The sequence below is a fragment of the Podarcis muralis genome, chromosome 12 (genome assembly GCF_964188315.1).
Source record: "Podarcis muralis chromosome 12, rPodMur119.hap1.1, whole genome shotgun sequence".
Classification (NCBI taxonomy): domain Eukaryota; kingdom Metazoa; phylum Chordata; class Lepidosauria; order Squamata; family Lacertidae; genus Podarcis; species Podarcis muralis.
In genome coordinates, this window is record NC_135666.1 from 54,003,109 (window position 1) to 54,025,648 (window position 22,540).

General features: G+C 41.9%; 1 protein-coding gene across 1 annotated transcript in view; it reads left to right on the plus strand.

Moving 5' to 3' along the window:
• ITGA9 (integrin subunit alpha 9) overlaps positions 1 to 22,540 on the plus strand; it is a 243,351-nt gene that overhangs the window by 212,108 nt on the left and 8,703 nt on the right. The window contains exon 27 of the mRNA XM_028751023.2: positions 860 to 979. Coding sequence (XP_028606856.2) covers positions 860 to 979 — 120 coding nt within the window. The remainder of the gene's footprint in view (positions 1 to 859; positions 980 to 22,540) is intronic.

Here is a 22,540-nt window from a genome sequence, read left to right on the forward strand (position 1 = left end):
TACGTATGGCTCTACTTTGGGAGGTTATATCTGGAAAAACGAGTCTGCTGGTTTGAGTAGATTGCTGGAAGGCAGATATGTATTGCTAACCCCTGATCAGCGGATAGATACATTGGAATATCTTTCCAAGTAGGCACAAATGACATATAGACATTTTGCCTTGGCTGTTAAATAATATCAACAATAATAAATGACAATAGTAGTAGTTGCATTAGTAATGGTCTTTAGTACCAACATACCACTTAGGAAATCCAGCCAGTGCAAAATTAACAGAAATGCTGTGAAATAATGTTTTGCATTAATGTATAGCTCAAGGAACTTAAGACTATATTACTTAATCGTGCCTGGAGGGTTGGTGAATTTGATTTGACCTTTTGGCCTGGTAAGGTTACAGTTCTCAACACTTGAAGCTTTGCTACCAGATGACTGGTTTCATTGAAAATTGACACATTCTGTTCTGTCCTTTCTTTTTTTGAATGAGTTTCTAGAAGTTTTAATGGAAATTAGAGGAGATTGGCATCTTCATGCCAGCTGCTACACCCTTGTGATAGCTGGCAGTGAATGGAACTTTATGCCTGGGGAGTAATGGCAATGAGAAGGAATTTCAGAGAATGAGACATTTCTTATTATCAGTGCTTACATCTGATTTTGGGGTTTTTTTAAAAAAGGAAAGGCTTTTTTAAAACCCTTGAGGAAAAGTAGCCTTGACAGCTGAAAGTTGCAAATGTGTTTGACATTATTATACTGCGCTATGCTTTGGAAATGTTAATAGGGAATTCAGTGTAGCATGTCTGTCATACGAAATAATGAAGACTTGTTGTGTAAATGATATATATATATTTTCCTAATTGCTTCGTAGGTGGTCTTTGAAGCCTTGCATAATCTGGAGCCTCGTGGTTATGTGGTTGGATGGATCATTGCTATCAGCTTGCTGGTGGGAATTCTCATCTTCCTGTTTCTGGCTGTGCTGCTGTGGAAGGTAAGCTTTCTGTCAGACACAACACAGACACAAGGATTAGCCACGGCCTTGGCATAAAACGTGCATCTCTCCCCCCCCCCCCGGCCCCCTTTCAGTCCCTGTTAAGTATTTAGCATCCATTAGCTTTAATGAGCAAACAGTGTTCCGCACTGAGGACATAAAATGTCAGGAAAAAGTTTATTCCCCTTATTGGGAAAATGGAAGATACATAACGAGAAGCTACTTCCACATAATTTTCTGCCAGTCAATATTCAAGTAGCTTCTTTAAAAGGTAAAGGGACCCCTGACCATTAGGTCCAGTCATGGCCGACTCTGGGGTTGCGGCGCTCATCTCGCTTTATTGGCCGAGGGAGCCGGCGTACAAATTCCGGGTCATGTGGCCAGCATGACTAAGCCACTTCTGGAGAACCAGAGCAGTGCACGGAAACTCTGTTTGCCTTCCCGCCGGAGTGGTACCTATTTATCTACTTGCACTTTGACGTGCTTTCGAACTGCTAGGTTGGCAGGAGCAGGGACCGAGCAACGCGAGCTCACCCTGTTGCGGGGATTCGAACTGCTGACTTTCTGATCAGCAAGTCCTAGGCTCTGTGGTTTAACCCACAGCGCCACGCATTAGCACCTAATTCCGTGACTTATTTAGCATCAAAACGAGCCCAACATAAAACAGGTAGTGTCCTCTGCATGATTCCCCATTATAAAGAGTCATTTGGTCAGATGTTTTAGGCAGCTTTTTATTCAGGACATTTTCTGCTCTTTATTCATCACTATGATAAAACTTGGATGTTTTGGTTGTTGTTGTTTTTTAAAAAATAATAATTAAAGCAAATGTTTCCCTGCCTCCAATAAACAGTATTTATATTTGTTGTGCAACCCACAGTTTTCACATCACCACCAGTAAGGAAATTGCATAGAAGTGTGGCCATCTTTTTGATGGTGGTGTTAGTTACACACCCAAAAGATAGATCCCTGCCCCTAGGAGCTTGCAATCTAAACGGATTGCATTGTGGGCGGGTGAGGGGAGTCAAAAGGAGATGCAAGGGACAAAGGCATGTAAATGCCATTAATTGCATTGTTGCTGCCACATCCTCCATTTTTGCTTAGTCACACCAGCTCAAGGAAACATAATTCCCAATACAAACAGCTGTGACACATGCAGCCTACTTCCTCAAGCACTCAAAAATTCCAGGGAGAGCATATACCTGAGTTTGGCTTCCTTTTTGAAGTTTTTGAGATTCGTTTACAAATATGCAAGTGAAGCATAGGAAGAGACTGTGATTCTAATATGATCTAGTTGAGATTCTGGCATTGCAGGGACTAGATGACCCACAAGGTACCTTCTAACTCTGCAGTTCTTTGATTCTATGGGACAGACAGCCTAGCACTCCTACAAGCTGCAACTTCAGTGCCTTACATCAGAGCCCCATAGACGCCGCCTTTCCATAGTTAACCATACTCAAGGCGGCTTACACCATGAGGTGATTTACATAATTGCAAATGAACATAGTCATTGTTGTTGTTTAGTCATGTCCAACTCTTCGTGACCCCATGGACCAGAGCACGCCAGGCACTCCTGTCTTCCACTGCCTCCCTCAGTTTGGTCAAACTCATGCTGGTAGCTTCCAGAACACTGTCCAACCATCTTGTCCTCTGTCGTCCCCTTCTCCTTGTGCCCTCCATCTTTCCCAACATCAGAGTCTTTTCCAGGGAGTCTTCTCTTCTCATGAGGTGGCCAAAGTATTGGAGCCTCAACTTCAGGATCTGTCCTTCCAGTGAGCACTCAGGGCTGATTTCCTTCAGAATGGAGAGGTTTGATCTTCTTGCAGTCCATGGGACTCTCAAGAGTCTCCTCCAGCACCATAATTTAAAAGCATCAATTCTTCGGCGGTCATAAACAATAAATAAAAAACACATCAAAAAGTACACAACCAAATTGAACAATTTCCTCATAAATAATAAGATCTAAAAATAAAGATAAAAAAATAACATCAATAACAACAACAAATGCCAAACACGCCCCCCCCCCCCCAGCCCAAGATTCTGTTTAACAGTCTGAGCTTTTGTAGCTGGAGTCAGTCCAGGCTCCGTCCTCCCAGCCCAGGCGGAAAAATGCTTGCAAGGTCTTCCAGGATTCACAGCCAATATGGTCTCTTTCAAGAGGGTAAAGGGGGTTAGCCACAGTTTAAAAGACACTAGCCATTTTACCCTAACACCCCTGCCTCAAAAATAGGCCTTGAAGCATAAAGTCAGGCAAATTCACAGCTGCCATGGCAAACTCTAATGTAAATATCACATTCTTTCCATTACAGTAGCTTTTCAGTCCCTTCTTAATAACGCAATTTTAACATACAAAGCTCTCTTTCACAAAAGGAATACCTTGTTTATCACTGTCTTGCTCAGTGTTGGCCACAGATACACAGGCCCTGTTTAAGGAGATGTTGAAAGCAGCCTTCCTGTAAATACCCCACGGCTTATTTGTGCAGTCGAAAAGCAGTTGTGATGTTGTAAAAGAAGAGCTTGAAATTGCTTGGGAGCTCAGCACCATTATAAATGCAACTTGTCCCCTGTTCCCTCTCTGTGGCCTCACAGTGTGCTATTCGTCTTTATTCTGCTGGCTAAAATGCACAGCTGAATGTTTTCTAACAGGAAAAGATATATATGAATCCTTTGCCAGCGATTTTCGGCATAGCCTGTCATTTCAGTCCAGAGATCAAAAGAACATAAGAGAGAGCCTTGCTGGATCAGAGCAATGGCCCAACAAGTCCAGCATCATGTTCTCACAGTAGACAACCAGATCCCTGTGGGAAACCCACAAGCACGAGTCGAGCTGGTATCCAGAAGCATTGCTGCCTCCAGCTGTGATCCTTCTTCTATATGTGGGGCTGAAGTACCAGGGGAAAGTGGGAGGGAGGTCCTGTTATCTGCCTACTTAGGGCCCTCGTATTTACAGGAGCGCCTCTCCTGGTATTCCCTGCAGAGGACCTTAAGGTCCATGAATAATCATAGTTTAGAGGTTCCGGGCCCTAAAGAAGTCAGATTATCCTCCACCAGGGCCAGGGCCTTCTCAGTGATGGCTCTGACCTGGTGGAATGCTCTGTCTCATGAGACTAGGGCCCTGCAGGATTTAACCTCCTTCCTCTGGGCCTGTAAGACAGAGCTATTCCACCTGGCTTTCAATTTGAACTTAGCCTGATCTTTTATTCCCCTTCCTTCCCTCCCCCTCCCCTTTTTATGAAGATTATCTGCTCTGGGATCCCACAACTAATTCTCCCCGGTCTCCTTGCTGGCCCAAATAGGACTAATTTAGCCAGCTAGCCCTGGTGATCATCTAATGCTTACTGGATGGATTGTCCTCCTAAATTGATTTTTGAATTCTGAATTTATTGTTATTCATGTTTTATACTGTATTTTATGCTGTTTTTTGTTGTATCAATTAAGTGTTTTAAATTTGTTGTTAGCTGCCCTGAGCCTGGTTTTTTGAACCGGGAAGGGAGGGGTATAAATAAAATTATTATTATTATTATTATTATTATTATTATTATTATTATTATTATTATTATTATTATTATTTTGCATGTACCATCCAGCATCCCCTAGCACAGGGGTCTGCAACCTTTAAGACAAAAAGAGCCACTTGGACCGAAGAAAAAAACAAACTGGGAGCCGCAAAACCATTGCGACATTTAAAACAGTGGGGAGTGTCGGGGCACACAATGCGCCTCCTCCCCTCGCTAGTGTCCGCCCTGGAGCCGCGGCAAAGGTGTAAAAGAGCCACATGCGGCTCCGGAGCCGCAGGTTGCTGACCCCTGCCCTAGCAGAATGCCTTTTTCAAATAAATACCTTCCTCAAAGGTCAAGCATTCAGAAGAATGCTGCCTTATCCAGGTAACCATTACTTGGAAAAGCGCATCCTGGGCTTGCGGCCCTGTGCATGCTTAGTTGGGAATAAACTGCACTGAACAAATTGGCGTGTGCATTCAAACAAGCATGCGACCAATGTCACAGTTACCTTTTAAAGAGACTTTTATTTGCGTGACAGCCCCAGCCTCCAGGGATCGTGGGAAAGGAAACAAAGACTGACAACGTTATGGAATTAAAATCAGGCCACAACTTTATTAAACTTCCGAATGTAGGGCGACCTTGGCTTAGGCCTTGGGCGTGTATCCCTCCCAGCCCCCCAGCCGGGGGAACTGGGGCACATCAGGGCAACTGGGATATGGGGGTGCTCTGTGCGACATAAGTGTAGGCAGGCAGCCCAGCCCATATCCCCACACACAGCGTAGTTCACTGACAACTTTTCAGTGCATGGCCAGGGACACCCATTTATATAAGCCCTTTAAGAGAGGACCCTGGAATCGCCGCCGCAGGGGGAGTGAATCACCACTCCCTCCTCCATTATAGGGAAGAAAAGACTAAAGGATTCCACCCAAGGCCATAACCGCCAAAGTTGTGACAAATTGCTACGGGGAAGACAAAACCTGCCAATGTGGGAAAATTTCTTCCCGGTCCTTCAACGTAGCAGAATGTCCGCTAAACAGGGAGCAAAAGTTAACCAGCAAACAAGAAAACATTAAGTAAGGGAGGGTAGGGAAGGTGAATCTCCAGAGCCGTCTGCCTGGCTAATACCGGCTCCTCCCCCTATTTATGATGGGGCTGGCCCCACCTCCCAGCAATGAAACTCAATACTGCGGCTGGGCATGAACCTCTGAATAATACACTGAGAAGCAGGCCAGCCCCTTTCTACTAGCAAGTTCCCTGGGAACTGTAGCATTGCACGCGATCCCGCAAAGGGCACCCACAATATATGATGTGAGTGCTCATTTTGTGATTTCCTGGGATTGTTTTGTTTATTTATTTACAACATTTTTTTGTTACCCTGCTCTTCAGTCAGGAAAGTATCTCAGAGCAGTTTACGAAGAGCAAAAATAATACAAATACAAATACTTATTTTTTTAAAGCAAACTTGTCCAAACTAAACAAATAAAAAGTTGGAGCCCCAAATCACAAAACAATAAGTTTTTCATTGTTGTGGTATGTGTGTTTTTTAAAAGCTGTCACTTAGCAGCTTTCTAACTTCCTCATAACTTTTTATGAGCTGCAGTTTGTTTCATAGTTGATAAATCCTGATATGTTCACCTCAAAATACTCCTCACCCCTTTTACCACGACATGGTAATTGAAACACAATACTAGCATATATCAAATGTAGCTTTTATTTTTGGCAAATCTTTTGGATAAATATAATAGGAGTTTAGTTTCTGACCCAGCATTCGTATGTTTCATTTATTTTCCAAGAGTGACGTTTAAATGAGGTCATCTGTTCCAAATGAGTTCAGGTTATAATCACAGCCTTTATTCTGCATACTCAGAACAGAACTGTGTATCACAGTGAGGAAATCAATTGGAACAGGCAGAAGACTACTCTGGTGTAAGTGAGTACAGGATGACTTCTTGTGAACTGTCAAAATCACTCCACACACATGAAGGAATGATGGCAGATTATTATTATTTTAAAAGTCTCTGTCCTGCCTATTTCTCCAAATAGGTTTGAGGAGACTAGCAACCCACCACTACAGGCACACAACAGCTCTAGGGGGCTGCTGTGTCTTTGGCGCCCTCAATATTTGTTAGAAAGGGGCTGGGCCCACTCAGTGTTGAGGGGGCCTAGCGTCATACACCTTGTAGCTTCAGTGGCCAGTTCCTCCAGAGCACTTGGCCTCCTCCAGACAATGTGACAGGTCCCCTCAATTTTTTTTTACATGATTTTTATTAATTTTCCAATAAAGACAAATTTATAACATCATTAAACAACAAAAACTCATCACATATCTTTTTTTCTTTTATACTTCCATCAACATGTCTGATAATTTTCCGTAATTATCACAAATCTTCACATTTCTTAATTTATATTGCACTATATATATATCTTTCCATGTTGTTTAAACAATATTTCTACCAAATCTTCTTAAAGAGCTTCTTGAAAACTTACAAACGTTATATCATTATCATTTATATCGTTATATCATTAATATATTCTGTAAATTTACTCCAGTCCTCAGTGAATCTTTGGTCTCGTCGGTTGCGAATCCTCCCTGTCAATCTGTCCAGTTCCGCGTAATCCATTAATTTCGATCTCCATTCTTCAATCGTAGGCATTTCTTCTTGTTTCCATTTCTGGGCCAAAAGAGTTCTGGCTGCTGTTACTGCATACAGGAATACTTTCTGATCGTTCCTTTTTATTTCACCACCTAATATTCCTAATAGAAATGCTTCTGGTTTTTTAACAAATGCATATTTCAGTATTTTCTTTATCTCATTATATATCATTTCCCAGAAGCACTTCATTTTTTTACATTCCCACCACATATGATAAAATGTCCCTTCTTTCTCCTTACATTTCCAACATTTATTACTCACCTTATACATCTTACTTAATTTAACTGGTGTTATATACCATCGATATATCATTTTCATAACATTTTCTTTAATTGTGGTACATGCCGTCAATCTCATCCCTTCCTTCCACAATTTTATCCAATCATCAAACTGAATGTTATATCCAAAGTCTTTGGCCCATTGAATCATAACTGATTTAATCTCTTCATCCTTCAAATGCCATTCCAATAATAATTTATACATCATAGATAAATTTTTAACTTCCTTATTCAATACTTCTCGTTGAAACCTAGATTCTTTTTTCAAAATAGCCTCTTTCTGCAACCTCTTTTCTAAACATTTCATTAATCTGAAAGTAATGCAGCCAATCGTTTACGTATTCTTTCACTTCTTCATATGGTTTCATTTTCCACTTACTTCCCTCTTTCTCAATTAAACTTCCATATGTTATCCACCTCCCAGTCATATTGATCTTTTTAACACTCATCACCTCTAATGGTGATAACCAGTGTGGTATTTTTGGTTCAAGTAGGTTTTTGTACCTACCCATACCTCAATCAGAGATCCTCTAATAATATGATTTTCGAAACCTTTATTTTTTTTTCATACCATAAATATGCGTGCCAACCGAATCTATTATCATATCCTTCCAAATCTAACAAATCTGTATTTTCTAATTTCATCCATTCTTTCAACCAACATATGCACGATGCTTCATAATATAATCTCATATCTGGCAGGGCGAAGCCTCCCCTCTCTTTTAAATCTGTTAACAACTTAAATTTTATTATCGGCTTTTTGCCCTGCCAGATATATCTTGAAATATATTTTTATATTTTTTGCCACTCTTTAAATATTGCAACTCCTTTAATTATTGGAATTGCTTGGAACAAAAACAGCATTTTCGGTAACACACTCATCTTTATCGTTGCAATTCTTCCCCAAAATGATAATTTCATTCTACCCCACACCTCTAAGTCTCATTTAACTTTGTTCCATACTGGTACATAATTATTTTGAAACAAGACAATATTTCTGGGAGTCAATACAATCCAGGTCCCCTCAATTTTTAGGGCAACCTGGCTCCTCTGTACCCCAACACACATTCAAATTAATAAGTTAATAGTATTTATTTAACATCTATTAAACTGAGCCAGCAAAAATTACACAACTGATCAAAGACTGTTTTAAGAAGCCAGGTCTTCACCAGCCACTAAAGCAATAGAGTAATGGGGCCTGGCGGAACTTGCTTGGCAAGGCCTTGCCAACTGACCCTAGTTGATACCAACTTTGCCTCCTGAGATCAAGGGATTTGAAGCAGAACCTCAGAAGATGAACTTTGTGGGACAATTGGATGGAAACTCCCATCTTGCTTCCTTCATGTTTAGATTCGGCAAGCTGCAGGAACTTGTACAGTTGAAGTTTATTACATTAAGCTGGCTCTTTACAAAAATGCTTAATACTTGCAACTTCCTCCTTCAAGAAAATGTGACTTCACAGTCAATACTCCTGATATCCATTAGGAGCATCCATGGGGAGGATGGGCTTATGAAATTTGCAGTTACCATGAAGTCATGCAGTGAATGACTGGTAATTGGAGTGTGACTTTGCTGAGCTCTCCAGAACAGGGCATCTTCCAGTATCTTCTAGTCCAGGGGTCACCAAACTTTTTCAGCAGGGGGCTGGTCCACTATCCCTCAGACCTTGTGGGGAGCCGGACTATATTTTGGGAAAAATATGAATGAATTCCTATGCCCCACACATAAGCCAGAGATACATTTTAAATAAAAGCACACATTCTACTCATGTAAAAACATGCCAATTCCCGGACTGTCCGCTGGCTGGATTTAGAAGGCAATTGGGCTGGATCCGGACCAGTCCATGTTCTAGTCCAAAGCCTGTTCCAAGCAGGCATGGACTTTCCATCCTTTTGCTGTGATGTGCACATGTACAAGGCAGCAACTACATGAGTTAAGTTCAAAGGCCCAGTGGGTTCAGGCAGCTGCATCACTTGTTCAGCTTTGGCTAGCTCACAGCTAAACGTGTGAACAGACTCCATTGAAATGCATTATTTTGGGGGTGGCAAATCTGTTGTCATTCATTGGATGAACATGCATGTATGAACAAATCCAAAGAGAATGAAATCAGAAGTCCTTTTGCACTCCAGGCAGGGTGAGACTTGCTGTTGAAGGAAAGGAGAAACCTGTGCGCTAAGCCTCAGTTTTTTAAACCCATGAAGGTCTGAGCTCCAAGAAGGTCCATGTAGGATAAGGCTGTTAAAATTTCATCTACCATGCCCAGGGCATAGGAAGTTACTCACAAATGAGCTAGTATGAGCATTGACAGTTCTGCTGTATGCACAAACACTGTGACAGATTCGGTAGAGAAACGAGATGGATTATGCACAGTTGCCACTTCATAGAAATAGGAACTTGGTCAAGCCTCTCCTTATTCTTCAGTGTATTTCCATTTGTCCTTCACAAGTAATTGCACTTTGTTGGTGGTCTGGGTATATGCTTGCAAAGGCAACACATCGTCTGCAATCATGTGGGTAAACAGTCTATCTGATTTTAAAGTTTGTCCAATGGGGACCCTGCATACATCAAAAACCAGTTACACAGTCTAGCTTTTATCTTGGCACCAGATAAACATATTTAATCCACTGGAAAGCAAGAAGTCCTTTTGTGGTGCAGCAGACCTTTCAAAATATCCAGTATTCTTAAGAACCCAAGCCAAGACACACTATATATGCCAACTTTAAAATTGCAAATAAGCGCATATGATTATAAAATTCTCAGACATATAAACTTAAAAGAGCAGCTACATTTTAAAAATAAACAACTGTTCCATAGGTCCGTCGTTCTGAGAACTGGGAGGTATTAATTCCTTGATATGCATTTACCCCTGGTTGAACCAAGCAGAGAACAATTGTTTATGCTAGTAATTATGGAAAAGATACAATTTTCTGTCAAATATTCTGTATTTTTGGCAGGCAAAATGAACCATTTGCATTACTCTTTTATTGAGCTCAGTGATACTAGTTAAACTTTAGCCTAAATATAGAGCTTTTAAAGCAATGCCAGAAATTTTGTAATATTTTTGGTATCCTTTTGGAGGAAAAAAAGAGTAGCATATTTAATAAATCATTTGCCTGACAGTGATACAGCATTTAGCTACTACCGTGTTCCAGCTGGGTTTTGCGAAATATGAATGTACTTACGTTGTTGTTCAACTATATTTTGCTCTTCTCATTTCTGAAGAGTAAAAATTGGGCAAAACACTTCCTGGGGTTTATCACCTTCATTATAAAGGCAGGATTTTGTCAACTAATAGTTAATTCCCACTGATTTCAGTAATCATGTTAATCACGTCCTTATGTATCTCCCATTAATCTCAATGATAATTTGAAAGGGCTTCAGTTTGTGCGAGTCATGCCTGATATCCAGAAAAAAAATTAAAACCTAAAACTTTCAGTGTTAACACATTTTTGTTAATACAGATTCCTACTTAAGGCCTAAAATGTTTATCTAAACTCATTCATTTTAAATGGAATTGATGAAGAAAGCAATATGATCTCAAAGTCATAACTTTCAAACTATGGCTTTGTTTGAAGGATCATCTGTGGTCTTGTAAACCATGGTTTATAATGCTGTGGATGAGCACCATGGCTGTACATTCCTCCCTCCTCCCTCCATCCCTCCCTTCCTTCCTCCTGTCACAAGATCTAGTCTGAGCTTTTTGTCCTGGTTTGTTAACCGACATAAAGCCAGTTTCCCAGTTTGGATGTAATCGGGAACTCAAGCTTAACGCAAGTCAAGATTACTGTACCAAAGCCAGTGGCAGCAGGGCAGGGTTGGAGTGTGCAGCCATAACTCATCCATAGTTTCACAAACTATGGTTTATGAAGATGCAGATGACTTTCCAAATATTAAGCGAAACAGATTTTTTAAAAAATAGTTCATCTTTATTCTGTTTGTATGAACGACTGCTCCTTCCCATTCCCTGTACTCTATTGGCATAGATAAAGAGCGTCAGGTGAATGGGAGAAGGGGGCATATTTTATTTTTGTGCAGTTGTTGTAGTTAATATGGGCTGAATAGAGAATGTGCACATGCGGCAGTGATTGTGCACATTCCCACGGCATAGGGAATGTGCACAAAGGGACATGGAAATATTGTCAGGTCAACATGCATAGGTTCCAACCTTAACTAAGGACTCTTTCCAATGCTGCAATTGTACTCATGCAGCCAACTTCCTTTCATGCAGTGGAACTTCCTTTTCCTCTCCTGCCCCTCCCAGCACACCTTGCACCCTAAAAATCAGCTCCAAAGGAGTGAGTAGATTTTTTTTTGTAGGTCTAGGCAGAGCAGAAGAAGTAGAAGTCCTGTTGCACCAACAGAACTCTGCTGCAGCTGCATTGAATACAACCCTATAATCCCAACATGTAGAAATATGACAATCATACATAGGAAATGGTAGGGTCTTCAGAAGTATCTGTATCTGCAACTACTGAAATTTCAGTAAATAACTCCAAGAAAGTGGAAGTATTCACCTTGTTGGCATATAAGTATTTCACCAGTTTAATCCTCTGAATCTGTGAATGGAAAGGATATTTCCCCCTATACAGTGCCTTCCCTTTAACTTTTCCTGAGCTGTTTCTTTTGGCAGTTCAGTGGATTTTGTTGCTTGTTGTGGTGATTAATTGCTGTTTAGTCCCAGCCGCCTATTTTGGGTTTGAGACATCTATTTTTGTAAGGAAGGGGGAGAGAGATTTCAAAGACTAAAATCTGCATTTTAGTTATTGCATTATTTTCCGCCTTTAAAACGCCTGCAAATTAATTCCCAACTTGCCTTTAGTTACGCTTCAAACAGAAATGCAATTTTTACCACCTCTAAAAAGTTATATTTAAAGAATGCAGTAGATGGCAGTGTAACTATACTGGATGATGTTGATTTTGCTTAGCTAAAGGATCTGGGAATTGACTTTTGCATTCAAACTTTGCATCAGTGCCATTTCTGCTGGGACTCAGTTACATTGCTGGTACTATGTGGCGACAATGTTCAGTTCTGCTTTTCAATTTTCACTGGGAACCATGGGAAATTGTTAGCAGAAGTTATCCGGTGGCTTTTGCTGCTTCCCTGAAGCATGGAAAGTGACCATCATGCTATGTTGAAGCCAGGGGACAGATTTTCCCTTGGCTTTGTTTCTGTACAACACAAAGCATAGCATAGTATTAGGGATGGAGCGCCTAATTGTATGCACAGTCATATGCAAACATATGTATATTCTACACACACATAAGGACATTCAGTTTACTAAGAGGCCCAACAAATTTTGAGTTATCAATTGCATCTGATAATCAGGTTAAAGGTACTCCGAGTAGTATATTTGTTGTTGTTTAGTTGTTTAGTTGTGTCCGACTCTTCGTGACCCCATGGACCAGAGCACGCCAGGCACTCCTGTCTTCCACTGCCTCCCGCAGTTTGGTCAAACTCATGCTGGTAGCTTCGAAAACACTGTCCAACCATCTCGTCCTCTGTTGTCCCCTTCTCCTTGTGCCCTCCATCTTTCCCAACATCAGGGTCTTTTTCAGGGAGTCTTCTCTTCTCTTGAGGTGGCCAAAGTATTGGAGCCTCAGCTTCAGGATCTGTCCTTCCAGTGAGCACTCAGGGCTGATTTCCTTAAGAATGGATAGGTTTGATCGTCTTGCAGTCCATGGGACTCTCAAGAGTCTCCTCCAGCACCATAATTCAAAAGCATCAATTCTTTGGCGATCAGCCTTCTTTATGGTCCAGCTTTCACTTCCATACATCACTACTGGGAAAACCATAGCTTTTACTATACGGACCTTTGTTGGCAAGGTGATGTCTCTACTTTTTATGAGTATATATGAGATTATAATTGATTTGGAGTCATCAGGGCACAATGGTCAGGTAGAATGGAAATGAGATATGTTGATGACAATTTCAGAAGGAAAACATGTTAGATTTAGAAGAATATATCATGTTCTACTGTATGTATGAATTTTAAAGAGGATTTGTGAATGACAAAAAAGCTTATGGCACCAACTAGATTAAATGACAATAATTTAAAAAGGCAGGCTTGGAAGCAATTGATATAATTAAACAATCGATGGCCTTTTAATCTTCATTTGGTCGGGGTTATGCTTATTTTTACTATGCTATATATTTTTTGTGTTTTGATATTGTAAACTGCCCTGTGGTCCTAGGATGAAGGGCAGTATAGAAATGTAATTAGTAATAATAATAGTAATAGTTAAAAAAATAGCTGTAGTGGTGAAAACTAGTTAAAATGTATTGTTATAGTACTGCAACATTTTTGTAGCATTGAAGAATGCTTTTGACTTCATTTTCTTGCACACGTCTAATATTTGAATAAAAGAAAAATGAATAGGAAATATCATAAAAGGTCGCAGTAGAGAAAGATCAGTGTAGAAAAATATGACATTGTGATTTTCAGAAAATTCTATCCCAGTTTATAATGCTCATTTTCAGGTTATAATGCTCATTTTCCTGGAAGTGGGTCCAAATCTCTTCCCCCCTGCCCCGCCCATACTGGTGATTTATTTTTTATTAATAATTTTTTATTTGAAAATTTTATTTCGATTTTCCCCTGCTTATTTCTTGACATTGATTGGTGGTTCAGAGGCAACTAATACTCATTATTTTCCTTTCATAGAGCAATAATCTGCAGATGGAAAGAATTATCCAGAATAAAGCAACAGGTTTTTGAACCGTTGCCAAACACTTAACACAGATTGCATGTTGTGAATATGGGAGTAGTGACTTTTTGTACAATCAAGCTAATTGCATCAAATGGGGGATATTCAGAAGTAGTGCACTTTTTACAGCGACAAGCCTGACCATCACTTTCACCTGGAACAGAAATAAGCATTGGCAAATTGTCCAGTGCTTAGACGGGGAGAAATTATAATAACTAATAACTGCAAACTCATAAATGAAGACAAAGTGTAAACACTAACAAGCTGAGCTGAGCTAAGACTGAGTTAGAGAGGTATGTACTTGCAAGCCAGGAAGCAGTTAGAATACCTGTTAGGCAGTACTTTGAAACAGTGAATGGTGCCTGTTCTGGAATGTGAGCTAAAATGCAACCCATTTTGTAATAGATGCTCTAACTTTTGCAATTAAACATCCCAAATGTACAGCGTTGATTACTGGTGAAATGGAAATCTCTCTAGAAATATTTAATAGATGCATGGTGAGATACACACACACTTTTTGGTGACGGGGGGACAAACAGACAAAAAAAAAACAGTCTTTGTTCTTGCTGTTGATCTGATGCTTTTTCTCCCCAAAATTGCTTTCCCTTTATCTTTTTGACACCGCTTCCCAAAAAACATTGTCGTATTTATATCCTGCATATTGATCTCTTTGTTTTGTCTTTATACTCACCAAAAACAACAGAGCCAACATATATTCAATGCTAATAGGATCAATGCTGGCCCCTTGCCCCATGTTTAGTCATCTCAGGTGGGACCAGTCATTTTTAATTAATCAGAAAAGCTTTGGGGGGAAGACATTGCATTCCCGCTGGGCCATTCTCAAGGAAGAACACTGCTGTATCTTATTGCAGGCTTACTGTGGGCTTCTTTTCAAAATTCTTCTTTTCCAAGCCCTCTTCTGACCTGTATTTGTCAGTTAAGTGCCCCCTCCCCACCAAACGTTTAAAAAGTTCACAAAGATCACAAAAAGCCTTGAGGAATGTTCCATCCCTGAAACCTACAAAAATAAGCTAGGCCCACCCCTAAAACAAGATATATCCCACACATAGTTTCTGCCACCCAAATTACCACCGGAGAAGAGAGACCCTTTCTTGACCATCATTAATTAATCAGCCTTGATCGTCTTATCTTTTACTGATTTGAGCCCTTTTCAGATGTTATATCAACAAGGGGCAGAAGGTTAGGAATCCACAAGCCCAGATCTCCACCCATTAATTATATTGTTTTCTCCTGCTCTGGAGGGTAGGACTCGAACCCGAGGCTTCAAGTTAAAAGAAAGGAGATTCCCTATGCTATCAAGATTCTTGCTTTTTCTTGGGCTGTGCAATTTTTCATTATCTTTTGGAATCTGCATGTTGTGAATGGATCACAGGACAAATATTAGAGCTGTCCCTTAATTTTGCGTGCTAGTTGTAAATGGTAAACATGCTCACTTTAAAGAATTTTGTTTCAGTCAAATGCATATATGAGAGTGCCTTATCTCTGCTGATCTCCCTCTCTTCTGGCCTGGTTTCAGAGCACTTAACAGAGATTACAGCCAAGTCAACAGCAGCAGAGATTGCAGCAAATCTTTGGTTTCCTAGCAGGATCACCTGTAGATTCTCGGTTTCATGCTTCATTAATATTTATTAACTTTTCCAACTCATTTTAATGCTTGTGGGAAGCCCTGCGCACATATTCTTGATCCAGTTGTGAAATAATACAAGCGCCTGAAATTGTTGCAACAAACTTTTAAAGATAATTCCTGAAGCAGATGTTTCTCAAGCAGACATTTTTTTTATTAAAAGAACAGTAGGAAATAGTCTGCTCTTGCTTGTTTGGCCCTGGAGGAAATTAAAATGCATTTCTGTAATTTTGATCATAACTTCTACAAGTGTAGATTTTAATGTTCAAAGTATGCTGTTTGCGTGAAGAACAGGCACCTTTAGGGCTCCGCAAGCAGTTTTAAAGGAGAATAAATCAAATGCCTTTGCATATTTTAGGAACGCAAGTAATGTGGCAATTGTGTTATTCAATAGTTGAAGAGTTTCATTACTTTGAAAAGTAACTATGTAATAACGATATTCCCAATATGAACAGTCTTGCAATCATGTACATGCTTACCTGGGAGTAGGGATGTAAGAAGGCATTGTTTTCCATTCTGCGTTGTACCCATCATATGCAGCCCTGTTTCTGTTCCCCTGCAATTTCTCTTCTGCCCCAAACTGCGCTATTCATCCCTGTTGCAAGCTCACTTGTTGTTTAGTCGTTTAGTCGTGTCCGACTCTTCGTGACCCCATGGACCAGAGCACGCCAGGCTTACCACTGGGCAAGATGATATAAAGGACCAAGCTACCTCCATGTGAGAGAGCTTGTCCTGTTGTAATTTAGTCATCAATATGTTGTTGTTGTTGTTTAGTCGGTTAGTCGTGTCCGACTCTTCGTGACCCCGTGGACCAGAGCACGCCAGGCACTTCTGTCCTCCACTACCTCCCGCAGTTTGGTCAAACTCATGCTGGTAACCTCGAAAACACTATCCAACCATCTCGTCCTCTGTCGCCCCCTTCTCCTTGTGACCTCCATCTTTCCCAGCATCAGTGTCTTCTCCAGGGAGTCTTCTCTTCTCATGAGGTGGCCAAAGTATTGGAGCCTCAGCTTCACGATCTGTCCTTCCAGTGAGCACTCAGGGCTGATTTCCTTAAGAATGGATGTGTTTGATCTTCTTGCAGTCCATGGGATTCTCAAGAGTCTTCTCCAGCACCATAATTCAAAAGGATCAATTCCTCGGCGATCAGCCTTCTTTATGGTCCAGCTCTCACTTCCATACACCACTACTGGGAAAACCATAGCTTTAACTATACGGACCTTTGTTGGCAAGGTGACGTCTCTACTGCTCAAGATGCTGTCTAGGCCTGTCATTGCCCTTCTCACTTAGCTTAAGTAATTAATTACATTGCAAGCTCACTTAGCTTAAGTAATTAATTAAAGGTAAAGGTACCCCTGCCCGTACAGGCCAGTCGTGACTGACTCTGGGGTTGCGTGCTCATCTCGCTTAAGAGGCCGGGAGCCAGCGCTGTCCGAAGACACTTCCGGGTCACGTGTCTAGTGTGACGAAGCTGCTCTGGCGAGCCAGCACCAGCGCAGTGCATGGAAACACCGTTTACCTTCCTGCTATAAAGCGGTACCTATTTATCTACTTGCACTTAGGGGTGCTTTCGAACTGCTAGGTGGGTAGGAGCTGGGACCGAACGACGGGAGCTCACCCCACTGCGGGGGTTCGAACCGCCGACCACACGATCGGCAAGTCCTAGGCACTGAGGTTTTACCCACAGCGCCACCCGCGTCCCACAAGTAATTAATTATGTAACTCATATAAATTATATTGTTACATTATTCCACCCCATTCATTTCGATACAGAGTTAAATGCAATGCAAGTCTCTCACTCGGGGTGTGTGTGTGCATTGACAGGTGTAATGTATAATTCGAGAACTGTGAGCAACAACAGCGAATACCAAATGTATTCACTGGATTGACTTCTGTTCCAGACATCAGACCAATGAGTGAACCTGGGCAGTCTCCAGACCGTTTTGTTTTCACCAGAATTGTCTGACATCCCTTCCTGGGACTAAGTTCCATTGTACTCAGTGGTGCTTACTCCTTAGTAGACTTATCTAACATGAATTGGCAGGCGGTGGATCAGGATCAGGATATTTTGCACCTTGAGGCAAACTTCAAGATGGTGTTGACACTGTTCCATATTCAGAAGTCTGTAGCTAAGGGTGATGCCTCACTCTGCCTAATGGCAGAGCCAAAATCTGCTTGTAGAGATCTCTGAGTGACTTAAAATCGTAGTGTTAGAAGGGACCCTGAGGATCATCTAGTCTAACCCCCTCCAGTGCAGGAATATGCAGCTTTCCCATGTGGGAATAGAACCTGCGGCCTTGGTATTACCAGCACCACACTCCAACCAATGGAGCTGTCCTTGAAGTAGGTCAGCAAAGTTTTCTGACTCACGCTTTCTTTACAACAGTAACAACAAAATGGCAGACAACTCCCCCCAGCCAAAAAAACCCCCATACTGCTGAAATGAAGAAAGTCATGTGGGGGCATAATAGCTACAGACTGTGAGCTCATTTCAGTCCTGGTATTCAATTCCTGGACTCTAAATTCTTTAGCCTTCTGTACTCGGGTCTCTGGAGTCTATTTTAATAAATGAGATCTTGCACACCTGATGTCTATGCAGCCCTGATGTATAGGGTGATACTTTAGATGGCAAGTAGAGAACTTCATGATTAATTTCCCTGTGAGGGTGGGTGGGAATTCCCTATACAGTGGTGCCCCGCAAGACGAATGCCTCGCAAGACGAAAAACTCGCTAGACGAAAGGGTTTTCCGTTTTTTGAGTCATTCCGCAAGACGAATTTCCCTATGGGCTTGCTTTGCAAGACGAAACGTCTTGCGAGTTTTTGTGAGTTCCTTTCCTTTTTCTTAAAGCCGCTAAGCCGTTAATAGCCGCTAAGCCGCTAAGAGCCGCTAAGCCGCTAATAGCCGTGCTTCGCAAGACGAAAAAACCGCAAGACGAAGAGACTTAATTAATGGATTAATTTCGTCTTGCGAGGCACCACTGTATTCCCTACACACACACATTAGGGAGAACTGGAAGCCAGAAACCTTCTCTCTGACGTTCTAGTTTTCCATTTAATCCAGTATTCTCCCAGTGGTCAGCCAGAGGCTTATGGAGTGAGTCCAAAAACAGGAGCTGAGCACCCCCACTTGTGTCTCCCACTTTTCTAAGTTGGTAGCCTTGCATCATGTGGAAGCAAGTTCCATAGTTCAAAGCAGACACTGGAATACCATATGGATAACTGTGGCATTCGTACGGAGCCCCCGGTCGTCTCACGGACTATTGACCCGTACACCACTAATCCGCTGCCACCAACCAGGTCCTCCCCGGTAAATCACTTAGTCTCAGTCAGGTTCTTAAGTTAACAAAGAAGAGTGTAGTTTACTGCAGACACAAATAAACTTTAACTGCATTGTTACTCATTACCTTCTTAGCCTTAATTTTATCCTGTCTCTAACTCTTCTACCTCCCCTCACACAAGAAACGACTTCACTAACTGTCTCTCTAATTCCAACTGTCTGCCAACTGCTTTCCCAACTGCCTTTTCCCAACCAACCAACCAATCAATCAATCAATCAAGACCAACCACCCCAGATCTCAGGCTAAGCCCTTTTATAAACAGGTAGGCTCTGCCTCTGGCTTTTCTATTGGTCTACCTACTAACTCTTTCTCTTCCCCTGTACAGACATTTTAAAAAAGAACGGGCAAACACCACAATAACCTCTTCCTAAATGCCCAGCATCATATTAATAAGAGCTGAAACAGGTCACAGACAAGTGAATTCTGGACTTTTGCTGGGTATCTGATTTGATAAAAGATTTTCAGTTTAAAAGTCATGTTTAATAGAACCGTAGCTGGATCAAATCTAATGTACAAAGGCATTTTAAATATGCTCCATGACGGGGAAGAGGGTAATAACGTCTGACTGATGGAGGCAGGCGAAAACATCACACCCTGCAGGAGGGTGAGAGCAGGTTTAAAACAGTAGGAATAACATAAATGTTTAATTACAATGAACAAAATATTGACTTAATGATCGCAATGGCATGCTGCTATGTTTGAGTAATTACTCCTGAACGGTTACCCAAACCTCTTTATTGCAATCATTTTTGTTTATGGGAAGGACATAAAAATCCCAGTCAGGAAGAGTAGACTCAAAATGTTCACGCAAATCAAATTGTTTTAGTCAGGGGTGGGGACTTGTAAAACTACTGATTAATATTAAATGGCCAGCAAAAATGGCAACTCTGCAACTTCTTCACTGAACAGAAGGGTTTGAAATTCCCTTAAAGGCAGCAGATATGATTTCCCATTAGAAAGAGAAGGCACAAAAAATTGTGTTCTTATGTAGCTCCCATTGGGCAGGAGAAATTTCTGGTATTTGCACTTAAAGTCATACAAGTGTGCTTCCCTCCTGGACAGTTCACCCCAAAATACTATCACATGTGAAGTATAAAACTTGTTAGCTATGGGGCAGGCTTCCTCAACCTCAGCCCTCCAGATGTTTTGAGACTACAAATCCCATCATCCCTGACCGCTGGTTCTGCTATCTAGGGTTCATGGGAGTTGGAGACCAAAATCATATGGAGGGCCGAGGTTGAGGAAACCTGCTACAGGGGATCATTAGATACAAGTAGTTTCAACATCACTCTTCTAAAATAAGAAGTGCTCTTGAATTTTTTCCTAAAATGAAAATGGGCCTCATTTTGGAAGGTCCTGTTGAGGTGAAAGATCTGCAAGAATCTCTAAGGGAAGTGTAAAAAATGAATAAATCCCAATGTGAGTAGCAACATCTCCCTGTTTCCCCCATACTCATTTTTAAGCATTGTTGCCAAATGTATCCTAAAGCAAAATGTGAGGAGTCAGTGAGAATGTGGAAACATCATGAAGAACTTGAAAGGGAAGAATCTGTCAGATTAGCAACATTTCTCAGTGGTTTTTTAAACGTCTCCAAATGCAACTTCAGGGGAAATTTGGTTTGAACCGCTGACAAGAGAAGCCTCTGCTAATAGGAGTGCCTCTCAACTCAGGTTGATTTCTGGACTGAGCTGAGTGTGTGTGTGGAGACACTCCTCTCGTTTCTATGCATTTGTTTATTTCTTCAGAAGAAAGGTGGGCACAAGGTGGTGTATACGTTTTGCAGGACAAGGCATCGGCCTTCCCATACCCCAACCCATATAAACAAGAGACCAATAAGACTGGGTTTGGGGTCAAAACAGGCCACAACTTTTTTGAATACAGATGCAAGAGGTTTGGCTTGGGCATGGGGCAATCTAGATACTTCTGGCCCGCCTGCCGGAAGTGACGCATAGTCAATCCAGGTGGGGGTTCCTAAGACTTACATCGAATAGGGTGACCCCCACAGGGAATGCTATCTGGGGGAGTGCCTTCGGCCCCGACCCCCCTCGGCATGTGGACATGGCCACTCCGCCCGGATCCCTTTAACGGGATACCCCTGCGCTTGGAGGGGCAGGCGGAGCCTACAACCTCCCCTCCATCCAAAACAAGGGAGTGCCCCAATGCTCAACCAGTTGTGATGAATTGCTATGAGGTAGGCAAAACCACTGGGTAAGAGCCAATTATCCCGGGGGGCAAATCCTTACCCGGCCCCGTAAAGAACGGTGACCACCATATCCACAACAAAGTCATTGCCTATCAGTGTAAATTGGGGGTGCGTGGGATGGGGAAAACCCGGCGCAGGAACAAACAGGCTGTGTCCCAGGTGCTGGCTGCTTAAATGGGCAGGGGGCGGATCCGAGGGAAGCCCACTGTTGGCTCCATTGGCTCCGCCCCCGGCACAGCCCACATCCCAGGCTGCATCCCCATTCGCCAATGCAGGGTGCAGGCTAAGATCCGGCTCCTGATAGGCTTATGTCGCCTATCAGGAAGGGCACTGCCGTTTGAATTCCAATCACCATCACGGTCCCAGTGAAGCCTTTTCCATCCAGCAGTGCTGCTGCACCAAGAGATGTAAGTGGACTGTTATGTACTGAGTTGAATAGGAACCTAAATGCAGCAGTTTGATTGGTCCTAGAACAATAGGATTCAGAATGCAGCAGTCTGATTGGTCCTAGAACAATGCAGCAGTATAATTGGTCCACAGGAGCCACCCAATCCAGCTCCAGGTGGAAGTGAATCCACAACCTGATTGGCCTACAGGAGAATCCCGGAATTAGACAATCATGTGCAGCCCACTGTGTAAATAATATATATAAAGCAGATATTTTGGGGGAACATTCATTCCTCCTCACCACTATGAGCTGAATAAAGAGCATGAAATCCACTCTCAACTCCGAGTATATTTCATGGACTTACCTCACCCAATTTATCCTCACAGCAACTCTGTAACATAGGTTAGGTTGGGAGATGGTGACTAGTCCACTACGATTCATGGCTGAGGGAGTTGTGTTTAGCAGCAACTTGGTGGAATTGTGCATTGTGGTGTGGCAGGTAAGCCTCTTGCTAACCAATTACTTGCTGGCCTAAGAACTCTGAGGATTAGCTGTAAGTACAGAGCACCTGAATTCAGCTTTCAGATCTTAATATACAACCTGCTCACAGGGAAAGAAACAATTGTTCTTCTTGTTGCTGTACCGACTATTGTCCTGATACTACTGTTGTTGCCAACCCCTTCCGCCACTTTTCACGCTAGCGACCACAACCATCCAATTTCCCCCCCTGAACACCACCAACAGACACGCAAACACAATGACCATATATATCTTATTTGCACATGCATGTGAAATTAAAAAGGCAATGAGCAGCAGTTTGGTCAGGGGCCCCTTTACCTTTAAAGCGCCCTG